Below are 27,162 nucleotides of genomic sequence, written 5' to 3' on the forward strand. Positions count from 1 at the left end.
TTGAATCCAGACTGATCCAGACTGGATCCAGACAGAAAGAGGGGATACTACACATAGTATTGAATCCAGACTGATCCAGACTGGATCCAGACAGAAAGAGGGGATACTACACATATTATTGAATCCAGACTGATCCAGACTGGATCCAGACAGAAAGATGGAATACTACACATAGTATTGAATCCAGACTGATCCAGACTGGATCCAGACAGAAAGAAGGGATACTACACATAGTATTTGAATCCAGACTGATCCAGACTGGATCCAGACAGAAAGAAGGGATACTACACATAGTATTTGAATCCAGACTGATCCAGACTGGATCCAGACAGAAAGAGGGGATACTACACATATTATTGAATCCAGACTGATCCAGACTGGATCCAGACAGAAAGATGGGATACTACACATAGTATTGAATCCAGACTGATCCAGACTGGATCCAGACAGAAAGAGGGGATACTACACATAGTATTGAATCCAGACTGATCCAGACTGGATCCAGACAGAAAGAGGGGATACTACACATAGTATTGAATCCAGACTGATCCAGACTGGATCCAGACAGAAAGATGGGATACTACACATAGTATTGAATCCAGACTGATCCAGACTGGATCCAGACAGAAAGAGGGGATACTACACATAGTATTGAATCCAGACTGATCCAGACTGGATCCAGACAGAAAGAGGGGATACTACACATAGTATTGAATCCAGACTGATCCAGACTGGATCCAGACAGAAAGAGGGGATACTACACATATTATTGAATCCAGACTGATCCAGACTGGATCCAGACAGAAAGAGGGGATACTACACATAGTATTGTATCCAGACTGATCCAGACTGGATCCAGACAGAAAGAGGGGATACTACACATAGTATTGAATCCAGACTGATCCAGACTGGATCCAGACAGAAAGAAGGGATACTACACATAGTATTTGAATCCAGACTGATCCAGACTGGATCCAGACAGAAAGAGGGGATACTACACATAGTATTGAATCCAGACTGATCCAGACTGGATCCAGACAGAAAGAGGGGATACTACACATAGTATTGAATCCAGACTGATCCAGACTGGATCCAGACAGAAAGAGGGGATACTACACATAGTATTGAATCCAGACTGATCCAGACTGGATCCAGACAGAAAGAGGGGATAATACACATAGTATTGAATCCAGACTGATCCAGACTGGATCCAGACAGAAAGAGGGGATACAACACATAGTATTGAATCCAGACTGATCCAGACTGGATCCAGACAGAAAGAGGGGATACTACACATAGTATTGAATCCAGACTGATCCAGACTGGATCCAGACAGAAAGAGGGGATACTACACATAGTATTGAATCCAGACTGATCCAGACTGGATCCAGACAGAAAGAGGGGATACTACACATAGTATTGAATCCAGACTGATCCAGACTGGATCCAGACAGAAAGAGGGGATACTACACATAGTATTGAATCCAGACTGATCCAGACTGGATCCAGACAGAAAGAGGGGATACTACACATAGTATTGAATCCAGACTGATCCAGACTGGATCCAGACAGAAAGAGGGAATACTACACATAGTATTGTAAATCCACACTGATAGAACACTAAGGGTGGACTTTGCTGAGATGACAAATATGGTGAAGGGTTACAATACACTACTACCCCTCTATCTAGAGTTACAATACACTACTACCCCTCTATCTAGTTACAATACACTACTACCACTCTATCTAGAGTTACAATACACTACTACCCCTCTATCTAGAGTTACAATACACTACTACCCCTCTATCTAGAGATACAATACACTACTACCCCTCTATCTAGAGTTACAATACACTACTACCCCTCTATCTAGAGTTACAATACACTACTACCCCTCTATCTAGAGTTACAATACACTACTACCCCTCTATCTAGAGTTGCAATACACTACTACCCCTCTATCTAGAGTTACAATACACTACTACCCCTCTATCTAGAGTTGCAATACACTACTACCCCTCTATCTAGAGTTACAATACACTACTACCCCTCTATCTAGAGTTACAATACACTACTACCCCTCTATCTAGAGTTACAATACACTACTACCCCTCTATCTAGAGGTACAATACACTACTACCCCTCTATCTAGAGTTACAATACACTACTACCCCTCTATCTAGAGTTACAATACACTACTACCCCTCTATCTGGAGTTACAATACACTACTACCCCTCTATCTAGAGTTACAATACACTACTACCCTCTATCTAGAGTTACAATACACTACTACCCCTCTATCTAGAGATACAATACACGACTACCCCTCTATCTAGAGTTACAATACACTACTACCCCTCTATATAGAGTTACAATACACTCCAACCCTCTATCTAGAGTTACAATACACTACTACCCCTCTATCTAGAGTTACAATACACTACTACCCCTCTATCTAGAGTTACAATACACTACTACCCCTCTATATAGGGTTACAGTACACTACTACTCCTCTATCTAGAGTTACAGGGCAATACTACCCCTCTATCTAGAGTTACAATACACTACTACCCCTCTATCTAGAGTTACAATGCACTACTACCCCTCTATCTAGAGTTACAATGCACTACTACCCCTCTATCTAGAGTTACAATACACTACTACTCCTCTATCTAGAGTTACAATACACTACTACCCCTCTATCTAGAGTTACAATACACTACTACCCCTCTATCTAGTTACAATACACTACTACCCCTCTATCTAGAGTTACAATACACTACTACCCCTCTATCTAGAGTTACAATACACTACTACCCCTCTATCTAGTTACAATACACTACTACCCCTCTATCTAGAGTTACAATACACCACTACCCCTCTATCTAGAGTTACAATACACTACTACCCCTCTATCTAGAGTTACAATACACTACTACCCCTCTATCTAGAGTTACAATACACTACTACCCCTCTATATCCCGTGTGGCTCAGTTGGTAGAGCATGGCGCTTGCAACGCCAGGGTTGTGGGTTCATTCCCCACGGGGGGACCAGGATGAAAATGTATGAACTTTCCAATTTGTAAGTCGCTCTGGATAAGAGCGTCAGCTAAATGACTTAAAATGTAAAAAAAATTTATATAGAGTTACAATACACTACTACCCCTCTATCTAGAGTTACAATGCAATACTACCCCTCTATCTAGAGTTACAATACACTACTACCCCTCTATCTAGAGTTACAATACACTACTACCCCTCTATCTAGAGTTACAATACACTACTACCCCTCTATCTAGGGTTACAGTACACTACTACTCCTCTATCTAGAGTTACAGGGCAATACTACCCCTCTATCTAGAGTTACAATACACTACTACCCCTCTATCTAGAGTTACAATACACTACTACCCCTCTATCTAGAGTTACAATACACTACGACCCTTCTATTTAGAGTTACAATACACTACTACCCCTCTATCTAGAGTTACAATACACTACTACCCCCTATCTAGAGTTACAACACACTACTACCCCTCTATCTAGAGTTACAATACACTACTACCCCTCTATCTAGAGTTACAATACACTACTACCCCTCTATCTAGAGTTACAATGCACTACTACCCCTCTATCTAGAGTTACAATGCACTACTACCCCTCTATCTAGAGTTACAATGCACTACTACCCCTCTATCTAGAGTTACAATACACTACTACCCCTCTACCTAGAGTTACAATACACTACTACCCCTCTACCTAGAGTTACAATACACTACTACCCCTCTATCTAGAGTTACAATACACTACTACCCCTCTATCTAGAGTTACAATACACTACTACCCCTCTATCTAGAGTTACAATACACTACTACCCCTCTATCTAGAGTTACAATGCACTACTACAACTCTATCTAGAGTTACAATACACTACTACCCCTCTATCTAGAGTTACAATTCACTACTACCCCTCTATCTAGAGTTACAATTCACTACTACCCCTCTATCTAGAGTTACAATACACTACTACCCCTCTATCTAGAGTTACAATACACTACTACCCCTCTATCTAGAGTTACAATACACTACTACCCCTCTATCTAGAGTTACAATACACTACTACCCCTCTATCTAGGGTTACAATACACTACTACCCCTCTATCTAGAGTTACAATACACTACTACCCCTCTATCTAGAGTTACAATACACTACTACCCCTCTATCTAGAGTTACAATACACTACTACCCCTCTATCTAGAGTTACAATACACTACTACCCCTCTATCTAGAGTTACAATACACTACTACCCCTCTATCTAGAGTTACAATACACTACTACCCCTCTATCTAGAGTTACAATACACTACTACCCCTCTATCTAGAGTTACAATACACTACTACCCCTCTATATAGAGTTACAATACACTACTACCCCTCTATCTAGAGTTACAATGCAATACTACCCCTCTATCTAGAGTTACAATACACTACTACCCCTCTATCTAGAGTTACAATACACTACTACCCCTCTATCTAGAGTTACAATACACTCCAACCCTCTATCTAGAGTTACAATACACTACTACCCCTCTATCTAGAGTTACAATACACTACTACCCCTCTATCGAGAGTGACAATACACTACTACCCCTCTATCTAGAGTTACAATACACTACTACTCCTCTATCTAGAGTTACAGGGCTATACTACCCCTCTATCTAGAGTTACAATACACTACTACCCCTCTATCTAGAGTTACAATACACTACTACCCCTCTATCTAGAGTTACAATACACTACTACCCCTCTATCTAGAGTTACAATACACTACTACCCCTCTATCTAGAGTTACAATACACTACTACCCCTCTATCTAGAGTTACAATACACTACTACCCCTCTATCTAGTTACAATACACTACTACCCCTCTATCTAGAGTTACAATACACTACTACCCCTCTATCTAGAGTTACAATACACTACTACCCCTCTATCTAGAGTTACAATACACTACTACCCCTCTATCTAGAGTTACAATACACTACTACCCCTCTATCTAGAGTTACAATACACTACTACCCCTCTATCTAGAGTTACAATACACTACTACCCCTCTATCTAGAGTTACAATGCACTACTACCCCTCTATCTAGAGTTACAATACACTACTACCCCTCTACCTAGAGTTACAATACACTACTACCCCTCTACCTAGAGTTACAATACACTACTACCCCTCTATCTAGAGTTACAATACACTACTACCCCTCTATCTAGAGTTACAATACACTACTACCCCTCTATCTAGAGTTACAATGCACTACTACAACTCTATCTAGAGTTACAATACACTACTACCCCTCAATCTAGAGTTACAATACACTACTACCCCTCTATCTAGAGTTACAATACACTACTACCCCTCTATCTAGAGTTACAATACACTACTACCCCTCTATCTAGAGTTACAATACACTACTACCCCTTTATCTAGAGTTACAATACACTACTACCCCTCTATCTAGAGTTACAATACACTACTACCCCTCTATCTAGAGTTACAATACACTACTACCCCTCTATCTAGAGTTACAATACACTACTACCCCTCTATCTAGTTACAATACACTACTACCCCTCTATCTAGAGCTACAATACACTACTACCCCTCTATCTAGAGTTACAATACACTACTACCCCTCTATCTAGAGTTACAATGCACTACTACCCCTCTATCTAGAGTTACAATACACTACTACCCCTCTATCTAGATTTACAATACACTACTACCCCTCTATCTAGAGTTACAATACACTACTACCCCTCTATCTAGAGTTACAATACACTACTACCCCTCTATCTAGAGTTACAATACACTACTACCCCTCTATCTAGGGTTACAATACACTACTACCCCTCTATCTAGAGTTACAATACACTACTACCCCTCTATCTAGAGTTACAATACACTACTACCCCTCTATCTAGAGTTACAATACACTACTACCCCTCTATCTAGAGTTACAATACACTACTACCCCTCTATCTAGAGTTACAATACACTACTACCCCTCTATCTAGAGTTACAATACACTACTACCCCTCTATCTAGAGTTACAATACACTACTACCCCTCTATCTAGAGTTACAATACACTACTACCCCTCTATCTAGAGTTACAATACACTACTACCCCTCTATCTAGAGTTACAATACACTACTACCCCTCTATCTAGAGTTACAATACACTACTACCCCTCTATCTAGAGTTCCAGCACACTACTACCCCTCAATCTAGAGTTACAATACACTACTACCCCTCTATCTAGAGTTACAATACACTACTACCCCTCTATCTAGAGTTACAATACACTACTACCCTTCTATCTAGAGTTACAATACACTACTACCCCTCTATCTAGTTACAATGCACTACTACCCCTCTATCTAGAGTTACAATACACTACTACCCCCTATCTAGAGTTACAACACACTACTACCCCTCTATCTAGAGTTACAATACACTACTACCCCTCTATCTAGAGTTACAATACACTACTACCCCTCTATCTAGAGTTACAATACACTACTACCCCTCTATCTAGAGTTACAATGCACTACTACCCCTCTATCTAGAGTTACAATGCACTACTACCCCTCTATCTAGAGTTACAATGCACTACTACCCCTCTATCTAGAGTTACAATACACTACTACCCCTCTACCTAGAGTTACAATACACTACTACCCCTCTACCTAGAGTTACAATACACTACTACCCCTCTATCTAGAGTTACAATACACTACTACCCCTCTATCTAGAGTTACAATACACTACTACCCCTCTATCTAGAGTTACAATACACTACTACCCCTCTATCTAGAGTTACAATGCACTACTACAACTCTATCTAGAGTTACAATACACTACTACCCCTCTATCTAGAGTTCCAGCACACTACTACCCCTCAATCTAGAGTTACAATACACTACTACCCCTCTATCTAGAGTTACAATACACTACTACCCCTCTATCTAGAGTTACAATACACTACTACCCCTCTATCTAGAGTTACAATACACTACTACCCCTCTATCTAGAGTTACAATACACTACTACCCCTCTATCTAGAGCTACAATACACTACTACCCCTCTATCTAGAGTTACAATACACTACTACCCCTCTATCTAGAGTTACAATTCACTACTACCCCTCTATCTAGAGTTACAATACACTACTACCCCTCTATCTAGAGTTACAATACACTACTACCCCTCTATCTAGAGTTACAATACACTACTACCCCTCTATCTAGAGTTACAATACACTACTACCCCTCTATCTAGGGTTACAATACACTACTACCCCTCTATCTAGAGTTACAATACACTACTACCCCTCTATCTAGAGTTACAATACACTACTACCCCTCTATCTAGAGTTACAATACACTACTACCCCTCTATCTAGAGTTACAATACACTACTACCCCTCTATCTAGAGTTACAATACACTACTACCCCTCTATCTAGAGTTACAATACACTACTACCCCTCTATCTAGAGTTACAATACACTACTACCCCTCTATCTAGAGTTACAATACACTACTACCCCTCTATATAGAGTTACAATACACTACTACCCCTCTATCTAGAGTTACAATGCAATACTACCCCTCTATCTAGAGTTACAATACACTACTACCCCTCTATCTAGAGTTACAATACACTACTACCCCTCTATCTAGAGTTACAATACACTCCAACCCTCTATCTAGAGTTACAATACACTACTACCCCTCTATCTAGAGTTACAATACACTACTACCCCTCTATCTAGAGTTACAATACACTACTACCCCTCTATCTAGAGTTACAATACACTACTACCCCTCTATCTAGGGTTACAGTACACTACTACTCCTCTATCTAGAGTTACAGGGCAATACTACCCCTCTATCTAGAGTTACAATACACTACTACCCCTCTATCTAGAGTTACAATACACTACTACCCCTCTATCTAGAGTTACAATACACTACTACCCCTCTATCTAGAGTTACAATACACTACTACCCCTCTATCTAGAGTTACAATACACTACTACCCCTCTATCTAGAGTTACAATACACTACTACCCCTCTATCTAGTTACAATACACTACTACCCCTCTATCTAGAGTTACAATACACTACTACCCCTCTATCTAGAGTTACAATACACTACTACCCCTCTATCTAGAGTTACAATACACTACTACCCCTCTATCTAGAGTTACAATACACTACTACCCCTCTATCTAGAGTTACAATACACTACTACCCCTCTATCTAGAGTTACAATACACTACTACCCCTCTATCTAGAGTTACAATGCACTACTACCCCTCTATCTAGAGTTACAATACACTACTACCCCTCTACCTAGAGTTACAATACACTACTACCCCTCTACCTAGAGTTACAATACACTACTACCCCTCTATCTAGAGTTACAATACACTACTACCCCTCTATCTAGAGTTACAATACACTACTACCCCTCTATCTAGAGTTACAATACACTACTACCCCTCTATCTAGAGTTACAATACACTACTACCCCTCTATCTAGAGTTACAATGCACTACTACAACTCTATCTAGAGTTACAATACACTACTACCCCTCAATCTAGAGTTACAATACACTACTACCCCTCTATCTAGAGTTACAATACACTACTACCCCTCTATCTAGAGTTACAATACACTACTACCCCTCTATCTAGAGTTACAATACACTACTACCCCTCTATCTAGAGTTACAATACACTACTACCCCTCTATCTAGTTACAATACACTACTACCCCTCTATCTAGAGCTACAATACACTACTACCCCTCTATCTAGAGTTACAATACACTACTACCCCTCTATCTAGAGTTACAATGCACTACTACCCCTCTATCTAGAGTTACAATACACTACTACCCCTCTATCTAGATTTACAATACACTATTACCCCTCTATCTAGAGTTACAATACACTACTACCCCTCTATCTAGAGTTACAATACACTACTACCCCTCTATCTAGAGTTACAATACACTACTACCCCTCTATCTAGGGTTACAATACACTACTACCCCTCTATCTAGAGTTACAATACACTACTACCCCTCTATCTAGAGTTACAATACACTACTACCCCTCTATCTAGAGTTACAATTCACTACTACCCCTCTATCTAGAGTTACAATACACTACTACCCATCTATCTAGAGTTACAATACACTACTACCCCTCTATCTAGAGTTACAATACACTACTACCCCTCTATCTAGAGTTACAATACACTACTACCCCTCTATCTAGAGTTACAATACACTACTACCCCTCTATCTAGAGTTACAATACACTACTACCCCTCTATCTAGAGTTACAATACACTACTACCCCTCTATCTAGAGTTACAATACACTACTACCCCTCTATCTAGAGTTACAATACACTACTACCCCTCTATCTAGAGTTACAATACACTACTACCCCTCTATCTAGAGTTACAATACACTACTACCCCTCTATCTAGAGTTACAATACACTACTACCCCTCTATCTAGAGTTACAATACACTACTACCCCTCTATCTAGAGTTACAATACACTACTACCCCTCTATCTAGAGTTACAATACACTACTACCCCTCTATCTAGAGTTACAATACACTACTACCCCTCTATCTAGAGTTCCAGCACACTACTACCCCTCAATCTAGAGTTACAATACACTACTACCCCTCTATCTAGAGTTACAATACACTACTACCCCTCTATCTAGAGTTACAATACACTACTACCCTTCTATCTAGAGTTACAATACACTACTACCCCTCTATCTAGTTACAATACACTACTACCCCTCTATCTAGAGTTACAATGCACTACTACCCCTCTATCTAGAGTTACAATACACTACTACCCCTCTATCTAGTTACAATACACTACTACCCCTCTATCTAGAGCTACAATACACTACTACCCCTCTATCTAGAGTTACAATACACTACTACCCCTCTATCTAGAGTTACAATTCACTACTACCCCTCTATCTAGAGTTACAATACACTACTACCCCTCTATCTAGATTTACAATACACTACTACCCCTCTATCTAGAGTTACAATACACTACTACCCCTCTATCTAGAGTTACAATACACTACTACCCCTCTATCTAGAGTTACAATACACTACTACCCCTCTATCTAGGGTTACAATACACTACTACCCCTCTATCTAGAGTTACAATACACTACTACCCCTCTATCTAGAGTTACAATACACTACTACCCCTCTATCTAGAGTTACAATTCACTACTACCCCTCTATCTAGAGTTACAATACACTACTACCCCTCTATCTAGAGTTACAATACACTACTACCCCTCTATCTAGAGTTACAATACACTACTACCCCTCTATCTAGAGTTACAATACACTACTACCCCTCTATCTAGAGTTACAATACACTACTACCCCTCTATCTAGAGTTACAATACACTACTACCCCTCTATCTAGAGTTACAATACACTACTACCCCTCTATCTAGAGTTACAATACACTACTACCCCTCTATCTAGAGTTACAATACACTACTACCCCTCTATCTAGAGTTACAATACACTACTACCCCTCTATCTAGAGTTACAATACACTACTACCCCTCTATCTAGAGTTCCAGCACACTACTACCCCTCAATCTAGAGTTACAATACACTACTACCCCTCTATCTAGAGTTACAATACACTACTACCCCTCTATCTAGAGTTACAATACACTACTACCCTTCTATCTAGAGTTACAATACACTACTACCCCTCTATCTAGTTACAATGCACTACTACCCCTCTATCTAGAGTTACAATACACTACTACCCCTCTATCTAGAGTTACAATACACTACTACCCCTCTATCTAGTTACAATACACTACTACCCCTCTATCTAGAGCTACAATACACTACTACCCCTCTATCTAGAGTTACAATACACTACTACCCCTCTATCTAGAGTTACAATACACTACTACCCCTCTATCTAGATTTACAATACACTACTACCCCTCTATCTAGAGTTACAATACACTACTACCCCTCTATCTAGAGTTACAATACACTACTACCCCTCTATCTAGAGTTACAATACACTACTACCCCTCTATCTAGGGTTACAATACACTACTACCCCTCTATCTAGAGTTACAATACACTACTACCCCTCTATCTAGAGTTACAATACACTACTACCCCTCTATCTAGAGTTACAATTCACTACTACCCCTCTATCTAGAGTTACAATACACTACTACCCCTCTATCTAGAGTTACAATACACTACTACCCCTCTATCTAGAGTTACAATACACTACTACCCCTCTATCTAGAGTTACAATACACTACTACCCCTCTATCTAGAGTTACAATACACTACTACCCCTCTATCTAGAGTTACAATACACTACTACCCCTCTATCTAGAGTTACAATACACTACTACCCCTCTATCTAGAGTTACAATACACTACTACCCCTCTATCTAGTTACAATACACTACTACCCCTCTATCTAGAGTTACAATACACTACTACCCCTCTATCTAGAGTTACAATACACTACTACCCCTCTATCTAGAGTTACAATACACTACTACCCCTCTATCTAGAGTTACAATACACTACTACCCCTCTATCTAGAGTTACAATACACTACTACCCCTCTATCTAGAGTTACAATACACTACTACCCCTCTATCTAGTTACAATACACTACTACCCCTCTATCTAGAGTTGCAATACACTACTACCCCTCTATCTAGAGTTACAATACACTACTACCCCTCTATCTAGAGTTACAATACACTACTACCCCTCTATCTAGAGTTACAATACACTACTACCCTCTATCTAGAGTTACAACACACTACTACCCCTCTATCTAGAGTTACAATACACTACTACCCCTCTATCTAGAGTTACAATACACTACTACCCCTCTATCTAGAGTTACAATACACTACTACCCTCTATCTAGAGTTACAACACACTACTACCCCTCTATCTAGAGTTACAATACACTACTACCCCTCTATCTAGAGTTACAATACACTACTACCCCTCTATCTAGAGTTACAATACACTACTACCCCTCTATCTAGAGTTACAATACACTACTACCCCTCTATCTAGAGTTACAATACACTACTACCCCTCTATCTAGAGTTACAATACACTACTACCCCTCTATCTAGAGTTACAATACACTACTACCCCTCTATCTAGAGTTACAATACACTACTACCCCTCTATCTAGAGCTGGACATACCCTGATCTCCCCAAGTTCCTCCCCCTCCTAATCTTAACCCCCTCCCCTCCCTGTATCTCCCCCTTCTGACCGTAACCCTTCCCTGTATCTCCCCCGAACCCCATTGTTCTCCCCCTCCTAACCTTTACCCCCTCTCTCTTTGTATCTCCCCCTCCTAACCTTTACCCTCTTTCTCCCTGTATCTCCCCCTCCTAACCTTTACCCTCTCTCTCCCTGTATCTAACCCTCCTAACCTTTACCCCCTCTCTCCATGTATCTCCCCCTCCTAACCTAACCCCCTCTCTCCCTGTATCTCCCCCTTCTAACCTTAACCCCTCCCTGTATCTCCCCCGAACCCCATGGTTCTCCCCCTCCAGAGTTGATGCAGACAGAGATGCACCACGTGCGGACCCTGCTGATCATGGTGGAGGTGTACAGTAAGGGTCTGGTGAAGGAGCTGCAGCTGGAGCCTCAGACAGTAGACAGGCTGTTCCCTGCCCTGGAGGAGCTCCTGGACCTCCACACCTCCTTCCTGGCACGCCTCCTGGAGAGGAAGAGAGAGAGCCAGCAGGAGGCGGAGAACGGAGGATTCATTATCAACAAGATAGGAGACATCCTGGAGACACAGGTTAGAGGAGGGAGAGAGCCCACACTACACCACCACAGAACACTACAGAACACTACACCACACCACTACACCACACCACACCACACCACAGAACACCACACCACAGAACACCACACCACAGAACACCACACCACAGAACACCACACCACACCACACCACAGAACACCACACCACAGAACACCACACCACAGAACACCACACCACACCACACCACAGAACACCACACCACAGAACACCACACCACAGAACACCACACCACAGAACACCACAGAACACCACACCACAGAACACCACACCACAGAACACCACAGAACACCACACCACAGAACACCACACCACAGAACACCACACCACAGAACACCATAGAACACCACACCACAGAACACCACAGAACACCACACCACAGAACACCACACCACAGAACACCACACCACAGAACACCACACCACAGAACACCACACCACAGAACACCACACCACAGAACACCATAGAACACCCCACCACAGAACACCACACCACAGAACACCATAGAACACTACACCACAGAACACCACAGTACACCACACCACAGAACACCACACCACAGAACACCACACCACAGAACACCACACCACAGAACACCACACCACAGAACACCACAGAACACCCCACCACAGAACACCACACCACAGAACACCACACCACAGAACACCACACCACAGAACACCACACCACAGAACACCACACCACACCACAGAACACCACAGAACACCACACCACAGAACACCACACCACAGAACACCACACCACAGAACACCACACCACAGAACACCACACCACAGAACACCACACCACAGAACACCACACCACAGAACACCACACCACAGACCACCACACCACAAAACACCACACCACAGAACACCACAGAACACCACACCACAGAACACCACACCACAGAACACCACACCACAGAACACCACAGAACAGCACACCACAGAACACCACAGAACACTACACCACAGAACACCACAGAACACCACACCACAGAACAATACACCACAGAACACCACACCACAGAACACTACAGAACACCACAGAACACTACGGTAATGTGGGGAAAAGGGTCTGGATGGAACCAAAGCAAAAGAAAGTAAAAGTTAAAGAGCCCCCTCTCCTACCTTACCTATTTTAGCACCACCTGGCACGCTAACCAAAATACAGGGGTCCGCCCAGGTCTTACCTAACCTTTAGCACCACCTGGCGCACTAACCAAAATACAGGGGGTGGTCCGCCCAGGTCTTACCTAGTGTGCCTAGACAGTGAATATACTACGGGTTCTGTATGCCCACAGGCCTCTTGCCTAAGCACTCCCTAGGTGCCTTCCCCTTCCCCCCTGGGAACAAAAACAGAATAATTACTAACGTAAAGTGAACAATTTAAATAAACCAAAAACACTAACTCCTATGGCATACACATACCTCTGTAGGACCGGTTACAAAATACTTTACAAAATACTTTACAAAATACTTTACAACAACTTTATACCGAACCTACAACCAACACAGCACATCTCAGAAGCTCCCTCTTTCTAGCAAAGGAACACTGGCTTTTAAAGCTGCAGAAGGATTCGGTAATTAAAGACAACTGTATCCCCTGACGAGAGGGCGGGGTCAGAGCTCCAATTAGCAATGGGGCTGACCAATCAGCTGCTTGGAATCCAGGGAAGCCATTTCCTGAAACACACACACACAAACCCACAACACAGAATCTCGGGTAACGTAACACATATCACGCCTGTTGCTGTTTTTCAGTTCTCAGGGACCAAAGCAGCGATAATGAAGAGAGTTTACGGGAAGTTCTGCAGCCGACACAACGAGGCCGTAAACATCTACAAGGAGCTGCACTCCAAAGACAAACGCTTCCAGGCCTTCATCAGGGTAGGCACTTACCGTCCACTACTCATTTACAGCATCCGTTCTCATTAGACATCAGCTAAAAACAATATCACATATCATCTCTGTGTCTAGTCATCTAACTGTTACATCATTCTGTTGCATCTAATCAATTCTGTCTTCCTGTTATGTGTCTTTTTAAGAAGAAGATGAGTAGCAGTATCGTCCGGAGGCTAGGTATCCCAGAGTGCATTCTGTTAGTCACCCAGAGGATCACCAAGTACCCCGTCCTGATGCAGAGAATACTACATCACACCAAAGGTTTGTCTGCTGCTCCCAGCTCTGCCATGGCCTCTGCTGGAAAGATGAGGTGGTCTCTGTACACACACACACACACACACACACACACACACACACACACACACACACACACACACACACACACACACACACACACACACACTTCATTATCCCGGACACCCAGGACCAACTCCAATTTGAACACCTCCCTCTGCAACTGGATCCTGGACTTCCTGACGGGCCGCCCCCCCCCCAGGTGGTAAGGGTAGGCAACAACACATATTTCACCCTGATCCTGACGGGCCTCCCTGATCCTCAACACTGAGGCCCCTCAGGGATGCGTGCTTAGTCCCCTCCTGTACTCCCTGTTCACCCACGACCGTGTAGCCACGCACGACTCTAACTCCATCATCAAGTTTGCTGACGACACGACGGTGGTAGGCCTGATCACCGACAACAATGAGACAGCTTATAGGGAGGCGGTCAGAGAATTGGCAGTGTGGTGCCAGGACAACAACCTCTCCCTCAATGTTAGCAAGACCAAGGAGCTGATGGTGGACTACAGGGAGGAGGTCAGAACCCTGGCAGTGTGGTGCCATGACAACAACCTCTCCCTCAACGTCAGCAAGACCAAGGAGCTGATGGTGGAGTACAGGGAGGAGGTCAGAACCCTGGCAGTGTGGTGCCAGGACAACAACCTCTACCTCAACGTCAGCAAGACCAAGGAGCTGATGGTGGACTACAGGGAGGAGGTCAGAACCCTGGCAGTGTGGTGCAAGGACAACAACCTCTCCCTCAACGTCAGCAAGACCAAGGAGCTGATGGTGGACTACAGGAAACAGGGGTGGGAGAGGGTCACCCGTCCACGTCAACAAGGACGCAGTGGAGAGGGTCACCCGTCCACGTCAACAAGGACGCAGTGGAGAGGGTCACCCGTCCACGTCAACAAGGACGCAGTGGAGAGGGTCACCCGTCCACGTCAACAAGGACGCAGTGGAGAGGGTCACCCGTCCACGTCAACAAGGACGCAGTGGAGAGGGTCACCCGTCCACGTCAACAAGGACGCAGTGGAGAGGGTCACCCGTCCACGTCAACAAGGACGCAGTGGAGAGGGTCACCCGTCCACAAGGACGCAGTGGAGAGGGTCACCCGTCCACGTCAACAAGGACGCAGTGGAGAGGGTCAAGAGCATCAAGTTCCTCGGTGTCCACATCACTGAGGACTTCACATGGTCCTCGCACACATTTTGTTACATTACAGCCTTATTCTAAAATATATATTTTTCCTCATCAATCTATACACCCCATAATACCCCATAATGAAAATGTAAAAACAGGTTTTTAGAAATGTTTGAAAATGTGTTAAAAAAATTAAAAACAGAAAAAAATGATTTACATAATTATGCATCCTGTTTCCATTGATCATCCTTGAGATGCTTCTACAACTTGATTGGAGTCCACCTGTGGTAAATTATACTGATATGACATGACTTGGAAAGGCACACACCTGTCTATATACTTTAAGGTCCCACAGTTGAGAGTGCATATCAGAGCAGAAACCAAGCCAAGAGGTGGAAGGAATTTTCCGTAGAGCTCCGAGACAGGACTGTGAAATACAGATATAAATCAGCTGGGTCTTTCTGGGGAAGTCTCTAAGAGCTGGGAGTCTTTCTGGGTACGTCTCTAAGAGCTTTTAGTCTTTCTGGGTAAGTCTCTAAGAGCTGGGAGTCTTTCTGGGTAAGTCTCTAAGAGCTGGGAGTCTTTCTGGGTAAGTCTCTAAGAGCTGGGAGTCTTTCTGGGTAAGTCTCTAAGAGCTGGGAGTCTTTCTGGGTAAGTCTCTAAGAGCTGGGAGTCTTTCTGGGTAAGTCTCTAAGAGCTTGGAGTCTTTCTGGGTAAGTCTCTAAGAGCTGGGAGTCTTTCTGGGTAAGTCTCTAAGAGCTGGGAGTCTTTCTGGGTAAGTCTCTAAGAGCTGGGAGTCTTTCTGGGTGAGTCTCTAAGAGCTGGGAGTCTTTCTGGGTAAGTCTCTAAGAGCTGGGATTCTTTCTGGGTAAGTCTCTAAGAGCTTTTAGTCTTTCTGGGTAAGTCTCTAAGAGCTGGGAGTCTTTCTGGGTAAGTCTCTAAGAGCTGGGAGTCTTTCTGGGTAAGTCTCTAAGAGCTGGGTGTCTTTCTGGGTAAGTCTCTAAGAGCTGGGAGTCTTTCTGTGTAGGTCTCTAAGAGCTGGGAGTCTTTCTGGGTAAGTCTCTAAGAGCTGGGAGTCTTTCTGGGTAAATCTCTAAGAGCTGGGAGTCTTTCTGGGTAAGTCTCTACGAGCTGGGAGTCTTTCTGGGTAAGTCTCTAAGAGCTGGGAGTCTTTCTGGGTAAGTCTCTAAGAGCTGGGAGTCTTTCTGGGTAAGTCTCTAAGAGCTGTGAGTCTTTCTGGGTAAGTCTCTAAGAGCTGTGAGTCTTTCTGGGTAAGTCTCTAAGAGCTTGGAGTCTTTCTGGGTAAGTCTCTAAGAGCTGGGAGTCTTTCTGGGTAAGTCTCTAAGAGCTGGGAGTCTTTCTGGGTAAGTCTCTAAGAGCTGGGAGTCTTTCTGGGTAAGTCTCTAAGAGCTGGGAGTCTTTCTGGGTAAGTCTCTAAGAGCTGGGAGTCTTTCTGGGCAAGTCTCTAAGAGCTTTGCACACCGTGATTGTACAATATTTGCCCATTATTCCTTTTTAAAATTCTTCAAGCTCTGTCGAGTTGGTTGTTGATCATTGCTAGAAAGCCATTTTCACATCTTGCCATAGATTTTCAAACTGTAACAAGGCCGGTCAGGAACATTTAATGTCTTCCTGGTAAGCAACACCAGAGTATACAGCATTTGGCCTTGTATTTTAGGTTATTGTCCTGCTGAAGGGAGATTTTTGTCTCCCAGTGTCTGTTGGAAAGCAGACTGAACCAGGTTTTCCTCTATGATTTTTCCTGTGTTTATAGCTGTATTCCGTTTATTTTTATCCTAAAAAAACTCTGTAGTCCTTGCTGATAACAAGCATAGTCATAACATGATGCAGCCACCACTATGAAAATATGGAGAGTGGTACTCAGTGATGTGTTGTGTTGGATTTGGCCCAAACATAACACTTTCTATCCAACACAAAAAGTTCAGTTCTTTGCCACATTTTTTGCAGTTTTACTTAAGTGCCTTGTTGCAAAAAGGATGCATTTAGGTTGGTATTGTGGAGTAACTACAATGTTGTTGAACCATCCTCAGTTGTCTCCTATCACAGCCATTAAACTCTGTAACTGTTTCAGCCTCATGGTGAAATCCCTGAGCAGTTTCCTTCCTCTCCAGCAACTGAGTTAGGAGGGATGCCTGTATCGTTGTAGCGACTGGGTGTATTTATACACCATTCAAAGTGTAATTAATAACTTCACAAAGGGATGTTCAATGTCTGCTTTTAGATTTTTACCCATCTAACAATAGGTGCCCTTCTTCACAAGGCATTGGAAAACCTCCCTGGTCTTTGTGGTTGAATCTATGTTTGAAATTCACTTCTCGACTGAGGGACCTTATAGATAATTTGGTGTGTGGGGTACAGAGATGATGTAGTCATTCAACAATCATGATAAACGTTGACCATCCCCTCCCCACAGAGAATGAGGAAGACCACGAGGACCTGAGTGATGCTCTATACCAGGTCAAGGAGGTCATCACTGCAGTGGACAGCAAGGTAATATAATACAAAATAATCATAGTTTACTGATGATAATAATATGGTAATAAAAGTTCAACTGAAATATGATAACAATATATTAATACAAGGGAAACTGACCTATGATAATAATATGTTAATAAAAGGTAAACTGAAATATGATAAAAAATATATTAATACTAGGGAAACTGACCTATGATAATAACTGTCATGTTGCTAGGTGAACTGACCTATGATAATAACTGTCATGTTGCTAGGTGAACTGACCTATGATAATAACTGTCATGTTGCTAGGTGAACTGACCTATGATAATAACTGTCATGTTGCTAGGTGAACTGACCTATGATAATAACTGTCATGTTGCTAGGTGAACTGACCTATGATAATAACTGCTGCTAGGTGAACTGACCTATGATAATAACTGTCATGTTGCTAGGTGAACTGACCTATGATAATAACTGCTGCTAGGTGAACTGACCTATGGTAATAACTGTCATGTTGCTAGGTGAACTGACCTATGGTAATAACTGTCATGTTGCTAGGTGAACTGACCTATGGTAATAACTGTCATGTTGCTAGGTGAACTGACCTATGGTAATAACTGTCATGTTGCTAGGTGAACTGACCTATGATAATAACTGTCATGTTGCTAGGTGAACTGACCTATGATAATAACTGTCATGTTGCTAGGTGAACTGACCTATGGTAATAACTGTCATGTTGCTAGGTGAACTGACCTATGATAATAACTGTCATGTTGCTAGGTGAACTGACCTATGATAATAACTGTCATGTTGCTAGGTGAACTGACCTATGATAATAACTGTCATGTTGCTAGGTGAACTGACCTATGATAATAACTGTCATGTTGCTAGGTGAACTGACCTATGATAATAACTGTCATGTTGCTAGGTGAACTGACCTATGATAATAACTGTCATGTTGCTAGGTGAACTGACCTATGATAATAACTGTCATGTTGCTAGGTGAACTGACCTATGATAATAACTGTCATGTTGCTAGGTGAACTGACCTATGGTAATAACTGTCATGTTGCTAGGTGAACTGACCTATGATAATAACTGTCATGTTGCTAGGTGAACTGACCTATGGTAATAACTGTCATGTTGCTAGGTGAACTGACCTATGATAATAACTGTCATGTTGCTAGGTGAACTGACCTATGGTAATAACTGTCATGTTGCTAGGTGAACTGACCTATGATAATAACTGTCATGTTGCTAGGTGAACTGACCTATGGTAATAACTGTCATGTTGCTAGGTGAACTGACCTATGGTAATAACTGTCATGTTGCTAGGTGAACTGACCTATGATAATAACTGTCATGTTGCTAGGTGAACTGACCTATGGTAATAACTGTCATGTTGCTAGGTGAACTGACCTATGATAATAACTGTCATGTTGCTAGGTGAACTGACCTATGATAATAACTGTCATGTTGCTAGGTGAACTGACCTATGATAATAACTGTCATGTTGCTAGGTGAACTGACCTATGGTAATAACTGTCATGTTGCTAGGTGAACTGACCTATGATAATAACTGTTATGTTGCTAGGTGAACTGACCTATGGTAATAACTGTCATGTTGCTAGGTGAACTGACCTATGATAATAACTGTCATGTTGCTAGGTGAACTGACCTATGATAATAACTGCTGCTAGGTGAACTGACCTATGATAATAACTGTCATGTTGCTAGGTGAACTGACCTATGATAATAACGGTTGCTAGGTGAACTGACCTATGATAATAACTGTCATGTTGCTAGGTGAACTGACCTATGATAATAACTGTCATGTTGCTAGGTGAACTGACCTATGATAATAACGGTTGCTAGGTGAACTGACCTATGATAATAACTGTCATGTTGCTAGGTGAACTGACCAATGATAATAACTGTCATGTTGCTAGGTGAACTGACCTATGATAATAACTGTCATGTTGCTAGGTGAACTGACCTATGGTAATAACTGTCATGTTGCTAGGTGAACTGACCTATGATAATAACTGTCATGTTGCTAGGTGAACTGACCTATGATAATAACTGTCATGTTGCTAGGTGAACTGACCTATGATAATAACTGTCATGTTGCTAGGTGAACTGACCTATGATAATAACTGTCATGTTGCTAGGTGAACTGACCTATGATAATAACTGTCATGTTGCTAGGTGAACTGACCTATGATAATAACTGTCATGTTGCTAGGTGAACTGACCTATGATAATAACTGTCATGTTGCTAGGTGAACTGACCTATGATAATAACTGTCATGTTGCTAGGTGAACTGACCTATGATAATAACTGTCATGTTGCTAGGTGAACTGACCTATGATAATAACTGTCATGTTGCTAGGTGAACTGACCTATGATAATAACTGTCATGTTGCTAGGTGAACTGACCTATGATAATAACTGTCATGTTGCTAGGTGAACTGACCTATGATAATAACTGTCATGTTGCTAGGTGAACTGACCTATGATAATAACTGTCATGTTGCTAGGTGAACTGACCTATGATAATAACTGTCATGTTGCTAGGTGAACTGACCTATGATAATAACTGTCATGTTGCTAGGTGAACTGATCTATGATAATAACTGTCATGTTGCTAGGTGAACTGACCTATGATAATAACTGTCATGTTGCTAGGTGAACTGACCTATGGTAATAACTGTCATGTTGCTAGGTGAACTGACCTATGATAATAACTGTCATGTTGCTAGGTGAACTGACCTATGGTAATAACTGTTGCTAGGTGAACTGACCTATGTGTAGTAACCTTAAAGGCTTCTTAGAATTACGACTCATGAGACTTACGTACGGTTTAGTCTTTAATTGTAACTTAGATTTTACATTATCTTATGCACCTGGCTTAAAACTACCTGAAGCTTTCTTAATCATAGTTAAATAGGCAGACATAGGAAATAGCTACGGATAGCGGAAAGCAAACCCGTCTTGAGTCAATACTGCCATCTATTGGTAAACATAAATATACCAGGTTACTACATTCCCCCCCTTTAAAGCTAATAACCCAATTTAATTCCTTTCTGAGCTATGCTATATTCTTATTTACATTTTTTCAAAAATGATCTCCTTTAGGATCTGAAAAAGTCTGGCGGACGTCTCTCTCTAATAGAGCGTCTCAGAGGTGGTGTAGCTGGTGCCACCAGATCTTCACCCCTTGATGGTGAAACAAAGTCCTTTTGTGGAGACTTCACAGGAGGAGGTCGTCCCGGACTGGTGGTCTCAGGAAGTTGAGTTTTGTTGGTCTCAGGTGGTTTGTCCAACTGCAACTCTGGGGAACGTTCCAATGTCCTGTCCTGCTCGTTTAAGAATTGATCCAGATCTCCGGATGGAACTGGAATTCGAGCTCGGATCTGATCCACGTGTCTCCTTAGTCTTTGTCCACTTCCGATGATCACAGTATAAGATACTGGTCCTGAGCAATCCTCAATGGTAGCTGGAATCCATTTAGGACCAAACCCATAGTTTCTTGTATAGACATCATCTCCAGTTGAGAAACTTCTGAGTTTGGCTCGGGTATCATGATTCCATTTTTGATTCCATTGCTTTTGTTGTATTTTCATTTTCAGGTCTGGTCTGATGAGATCCAAGGTTGACCTTAACCTCCTTGACATCAACATTTCTGCAGGTGACAACCCAGTCGTAGCTTGAGGAGTAATCCTGTAGCTAAACAAGAATCTTGACACCTTTGTTTCAATGCTGGGCCCTTGCATCTTCCTCATCCCCTCCTTCAAGGTCTGAACCGCACGTTCTGCTAATCCGTTTGAAGATGGGTGAAAAGGGGCCGACGTTACATGCTGAATTCCATTTTGTTTCATGAAACTTGTGAATTCAGTGCTTGTAAAACAAGTAGCATTGTCACTAACCAACATTTGAGGCAATCCCATAACACTGAAGCTTTGTCTCAACTTCTCAATCGTAGCGTACGATGTTGACGTGTTCATGGGGTAAACATCCATCCACTTTGACTGAGAATCAATCAGCACAAGGAACATTTTTCCTAGGAAAGGTCCAGCGTAGTCCACATGTAGTCGTGTCCATGGTTTTTCTGGCCATTCCCATGGATGTAATGGCGCGGTGGGTGGTGACTTCCTGTTACTCTGACAATCTTCACACCGGCTAACCTCATTTTCCACATCGTGGTCCATCTTTGGCCACCAGACATATGACCTCGCTAGGCCTTTCATTCTCGACATACCTGGATGCGACTGATGCAACAACTTCAGTAGCAACCCCCGCCCTTGTGGTGGGATAACTACTCTTGAACCCCACAGAACACATCCATCTCGAACACTCAATGCCAAGCGGCGAGTGTAGTAAGGCATGATCTGAGGCTCTGTCACTGTAGGCCATCCTTTCAGGATGAATTCATGCACTTGTGATAACGTCACATCCTTTGAAGTCCATTGCCTGATTTGTGCTGTGTTCACCGGTGCATCATCCAACACGTCGATCATCAAAACCTGGTCATTTTCTTCTTCCTGACTGATGATTTCTGGAACGGGCAGCCTACTCAGAGCATCAGCATTCCCATGGTATCTACCTGGTTTGTAAATTATTCTGTACTCGTAGGCCCTGAGCCACACATTCCAACGTTGAACTCTTGGAGAGACCATTTGTGGTACTGGCTTTTGTTCATGGAACAGCGAGATCAGAGGTTTATGATCCGTCACAATAGTGAATGTTCTCCCGTACAAGTACTTGTGGAATCTCTGTATTCCGAATATGACAGCCAGTCCTTCCTTGTCCAGCTGAGAGTACTTTTTCTCCGCTGGCGACAACGTTCTTGACATGAACCCGATAGGTTTCTCGGCACCATTCTCCATCCGGTGGGATAGCACCGCCCCCACACCATACGCTGAGGCATCACACGATAAGATAAGATCTCTGTCTGCTGAGTAGTGGACTAGCACTTCAGCTGATTGCAGTAACACCTTTGACTTTGCAAAAGCTTCTTCCTGTCTTTCTGACCATTTCCAGGCCACATCCTTCCTTAGCAGTTGATGTAGAGGAGCTAAGAGGGTAGAGAGGTTCGGGAGGAAGCGATTATAATAATTCAGTAAGCCTAGATAGGCTTTCAGCTCTGTAACGTTTGTCGGAGCTGGAGCTTCCACAACAGCCCTCACTTTAGCTTTGACAGTGTGTAACCCCTTGGCATCCACCTTGTGACCCAGGTACTGCACTTCATCAGCTAACAGTGTACACTTGCTCCTCTTCAGCCGGAGACCGGCATCCTCCATTCTCCTCAAAACTTCACCTAAGTTTCTGAGATGTTCCTCCTTCGTGACTCCCGTGACAAGAATGTCGTCGAGGTAAACCGCTACCTTGGGTATCCCCTGCAGAATTCCCTCCATAGTTCTTTGGAAGATAGCTGGTGCAGAAGACACCCCGAAAGGTAAGCGTTTATAGGTAAACATCCCTCTGTGGGTGTTTATGGTCAGGTACTTCTGTGAAGCTTTATCCATTAGCACTTGCTGATATGCGTGACTCATGTCCAGTTTTGTAAACTGTTGCCCTCCGGTTAACGTTGAAAGCAAATCCTCCACTTTGGGTATTGGGTACTGCTCCAGAGAAGAAACTCTATTTACAGTCAGCTTATAGTCACCGCATAATCTGATTGAACCATCTGGTTTTAGTATGGGAACAACTGGTGCTGCCCACTCAGAAAACTTGACAGGTACAATTATATCCTCTGCTAAGAGTCTGTCAATTTCCACATCCACTTTAGGCTTCATGGCATATGGAACTGATCTTGGCCTATAGAATCTGGGAGTAGCATCAGCAGCAACATGAATGGTAGCTTGGACCCCTTTTAATGTCCCTAGCTCTTCTTTGAAAACACACTCATGCTTTGAAAGCACCTGCTGTAGTGTCAATGTCTCTGTGGTGACATGTTTGATTTCATCCCAGTTCAATTTTATTTCCTCCAACCACCCTCTTCCTAGTAAGCTGGGGCCAGTACCTTCCACTACTAAGAGAGGCAGATTTTTCTTTTGTCCATGATATTCCACTTGAACATCAGCAACTCCAATCACAGTGATCTTTTCCCCTGTGTACGTTTTTAGTTTAATGGGGGTGTCTCTCAGTTTAGGCACTTCAACGGTTTTCCACTTCCTATAGAATTGGGACCTGTTCATCAGAGTGACACTACATCCGGTGTCTAGTTCAAACGGTACCTTCAATCCATTTATTCCCATTTCCACAATGAAAGGCTCCACCTTCTTCATATTCGCCCCCTGTACACTGTACATTGAGAATGCTTGCTCTGCGTCTGCGCACTCACTTTCACTTTCTATCACTTGATTAGAGCGGTAGCTAGAGCGTCTGGAGGTATTCGGTTTTCTGTCCGTCCTCTTTTCTGCAGCCCGTGGCTTTTTTTTATTGCGGCACGCCCTCGCAATGTGGCCTATTATCCCACATGCATAACACTTTTCGTGTTTGAATTTACAGTCAAACGCTGCGTGTTTGCCTTTGCAACGATAACAGTCTCTATTGGCTGCTGCACCACGGCTTTCTGTTCTTTGAAATTCTACGCGCTCAGCGCTGCTCTCTTTTACTGTATGGCACGCAGTTGCGCCCCTTGTCTGCAAATCCAGTGCATTTCTATTTGCGGACTCCATGGCCTGGGCCAGTTTGAGTGCATTCTCAAACGTGAGATTAGGCTCTGATAACAATCGTATTTGTATCCTGTCATCATTAATCCCACACACCAGCCGATCGCGTAGCATTTGCGATAATGTATTCCCATAGTTACAGTCCAATGCTAGTTTTCTCAACTCAGCCACATATTCCCCCACTGATTCGGTAGGTTTTCTCATGCGTGAATCAAACTTGAATCTTTGTACTATCTCACTGGGTTTGGGGTTGAAGTGATTTTTTAATAGTTCGACTAAATCTATGAATGACTTTTCTCCTGGTTTATCTGGGCTCAACAGGTTTCTCATTAAGCTGTACGTCTGTGCACCGACAACGCTTATGAGTATGGATTTCTGTTTAGCGGCATCAGTTATTTCATTAGCAGCAAAGAAATGTTCCATTATTTCACAGTACTCCTCCCATTCCTGATTTTTAGGATCAAATGGTGGTAGCGAGCCTATTGTTGCCAAAGCCATCTTTTCCGATTGTTTCTCCCCTCACACAGTCAATAATTTGTCCTACCCGTATCCAGGGAATCAAGCCTTCAGAATCTTCCACCGTTCACTTGAGTCTCACCTCCCGCGTCGCACGCCAAACACTCCGTTAACTTCGTGGCAAAAAAAATCCAACGCAGTTCTCCATAGTTATCCTCATCGCCAAATATGTAGTAACCTTAAAGGCTTCTTAGAATTACGACTCATGAGACTTACGTACGGTTTAGTCTTTAATTGTAACTTAGATTTTACATTATCTTATGCACCTGGCTTAAAACTACCTGAAGCTTTCTTAATCATAGTTAAATAGGCAGACATAGGAAATAGCTACGGATAGCGGAAAGCAAACCCGTCTTGAGTCAATACTGCCATCTATTGGTAAACATAAATATACCAGGTTACTACACTATGATAATAACTGTCATGTTGCTAGGTGAACTGACCTATGGTAATAACTGTCATGTTGCTAGGTGAACTGACCTATGATAATAACTGTCATGTTGCTAGGTGAACTGACCTATGATAATAACTGTTGCTAGGTGAACTGACCTATGATAATAACTGTTGCTAGGTGAACGAGCATGAGAAGAAGAGGAGGCTGAAGGACATCTACAGCCGGACAGACAGCAGGTCCATTATGAGGATGAAGAGCGGTCAGATGTTTGCTAGAGAGGACCTGCTCAGAGGGAGAAGATTGCTGTATGATGGACCTCTGCAGCTGAAGAACTCACAGGGGAGACTCAAGGGTGAGGAGGACACCAAGCCTTCTCTTTCTGTCCCTGCATTCAGACGCTCTGTTCTCTGGTGTGAGGAACACAATCTTTCTGTCCCTGCATTCAGACTCTCTGTTGTTCTCTGGTGTGAGGAACACAATCTTTCTGTCCCTGCATTCAGACGCTCTGTTGTTCTCTGGTGTGAGGAACACAATCTTTCTGTCCCTGCATTCAGACGCTCAAGGAAACAAACAAAAACATCAATCTCTTTTCTCAATTTCTGACTCTCGCAATCGAGTATCCATTTATTTAAAATGGTACTTTGAATGGCTTTAATTTGTAACTTTTAAAATGTATTTTCCCTGACCTCTAACCTCTGGTCTCCTCTCTCTAGATATCTAACCCTGACCTCTAACCTCTGGTCTCCTCTCTGATATCTAACCCTGACCTCTA

At 42.6% G+C, this 27,162-nt stretch overlaps 1 protein-coding gene across 7 annotated transcripts in view; it reads left to right on the forward strand.

The window, feature by feature from the left end:
• Positions 1-27,162, forward strand: part of LOC139575404 (A-kinase anchor protein 13-like) — a 122,553-nt gene that overhangs the window by 29,156 nt on the left and 66,235 nt on the right. For 6 of the 7 annotated variants that reach the window (XR_011674943.1, XM_071400333.1, XM_071400337.1 and 3 more), the window contains exons 8-12: positions 12,725-12,975; positions 14,766-14,891; positions 15,050-15,167; positions 18,759-18,835; positions 26,568-26,742. Coding sequence is in view for 6 of the 7 variants with exons in the window: in XM_071400333.1 (XP_071256434.1) it covers positions 12,725-12,975; positions 14,766-14,891; positions 15,050-15,167; positions 18,759-18,835; positions 26,568-26,742 (747 nt within the window). In the remaining variant the exon portion in view is untranslated. The remainder of the gene's footprint in view (positions 1-12,724; positions 12,976-14,765; positions 14,892-15,049; positions 15,168-18,758; positions 18,836-26,567; positions 26,743-27,162) is intronic. The other variant, XM_071400335.1, reaches the window with a different exon arrangement.

The sequence above is a fragment of the Salvelinus alpinus genome, chromosome 5 (assembly GCF_045679555.1).
Source record: "Salvelinus alpinus chromosome 5, SLU_Salpinus.1, whole genome shotgun sequence".
NCBI classification, from domain to species: Eukaryota; Metazoa; Chordata; class Actinopteri; order Salmoniformes; family Salmonidae; genus Salvelinus; species Salvelinus alpinus.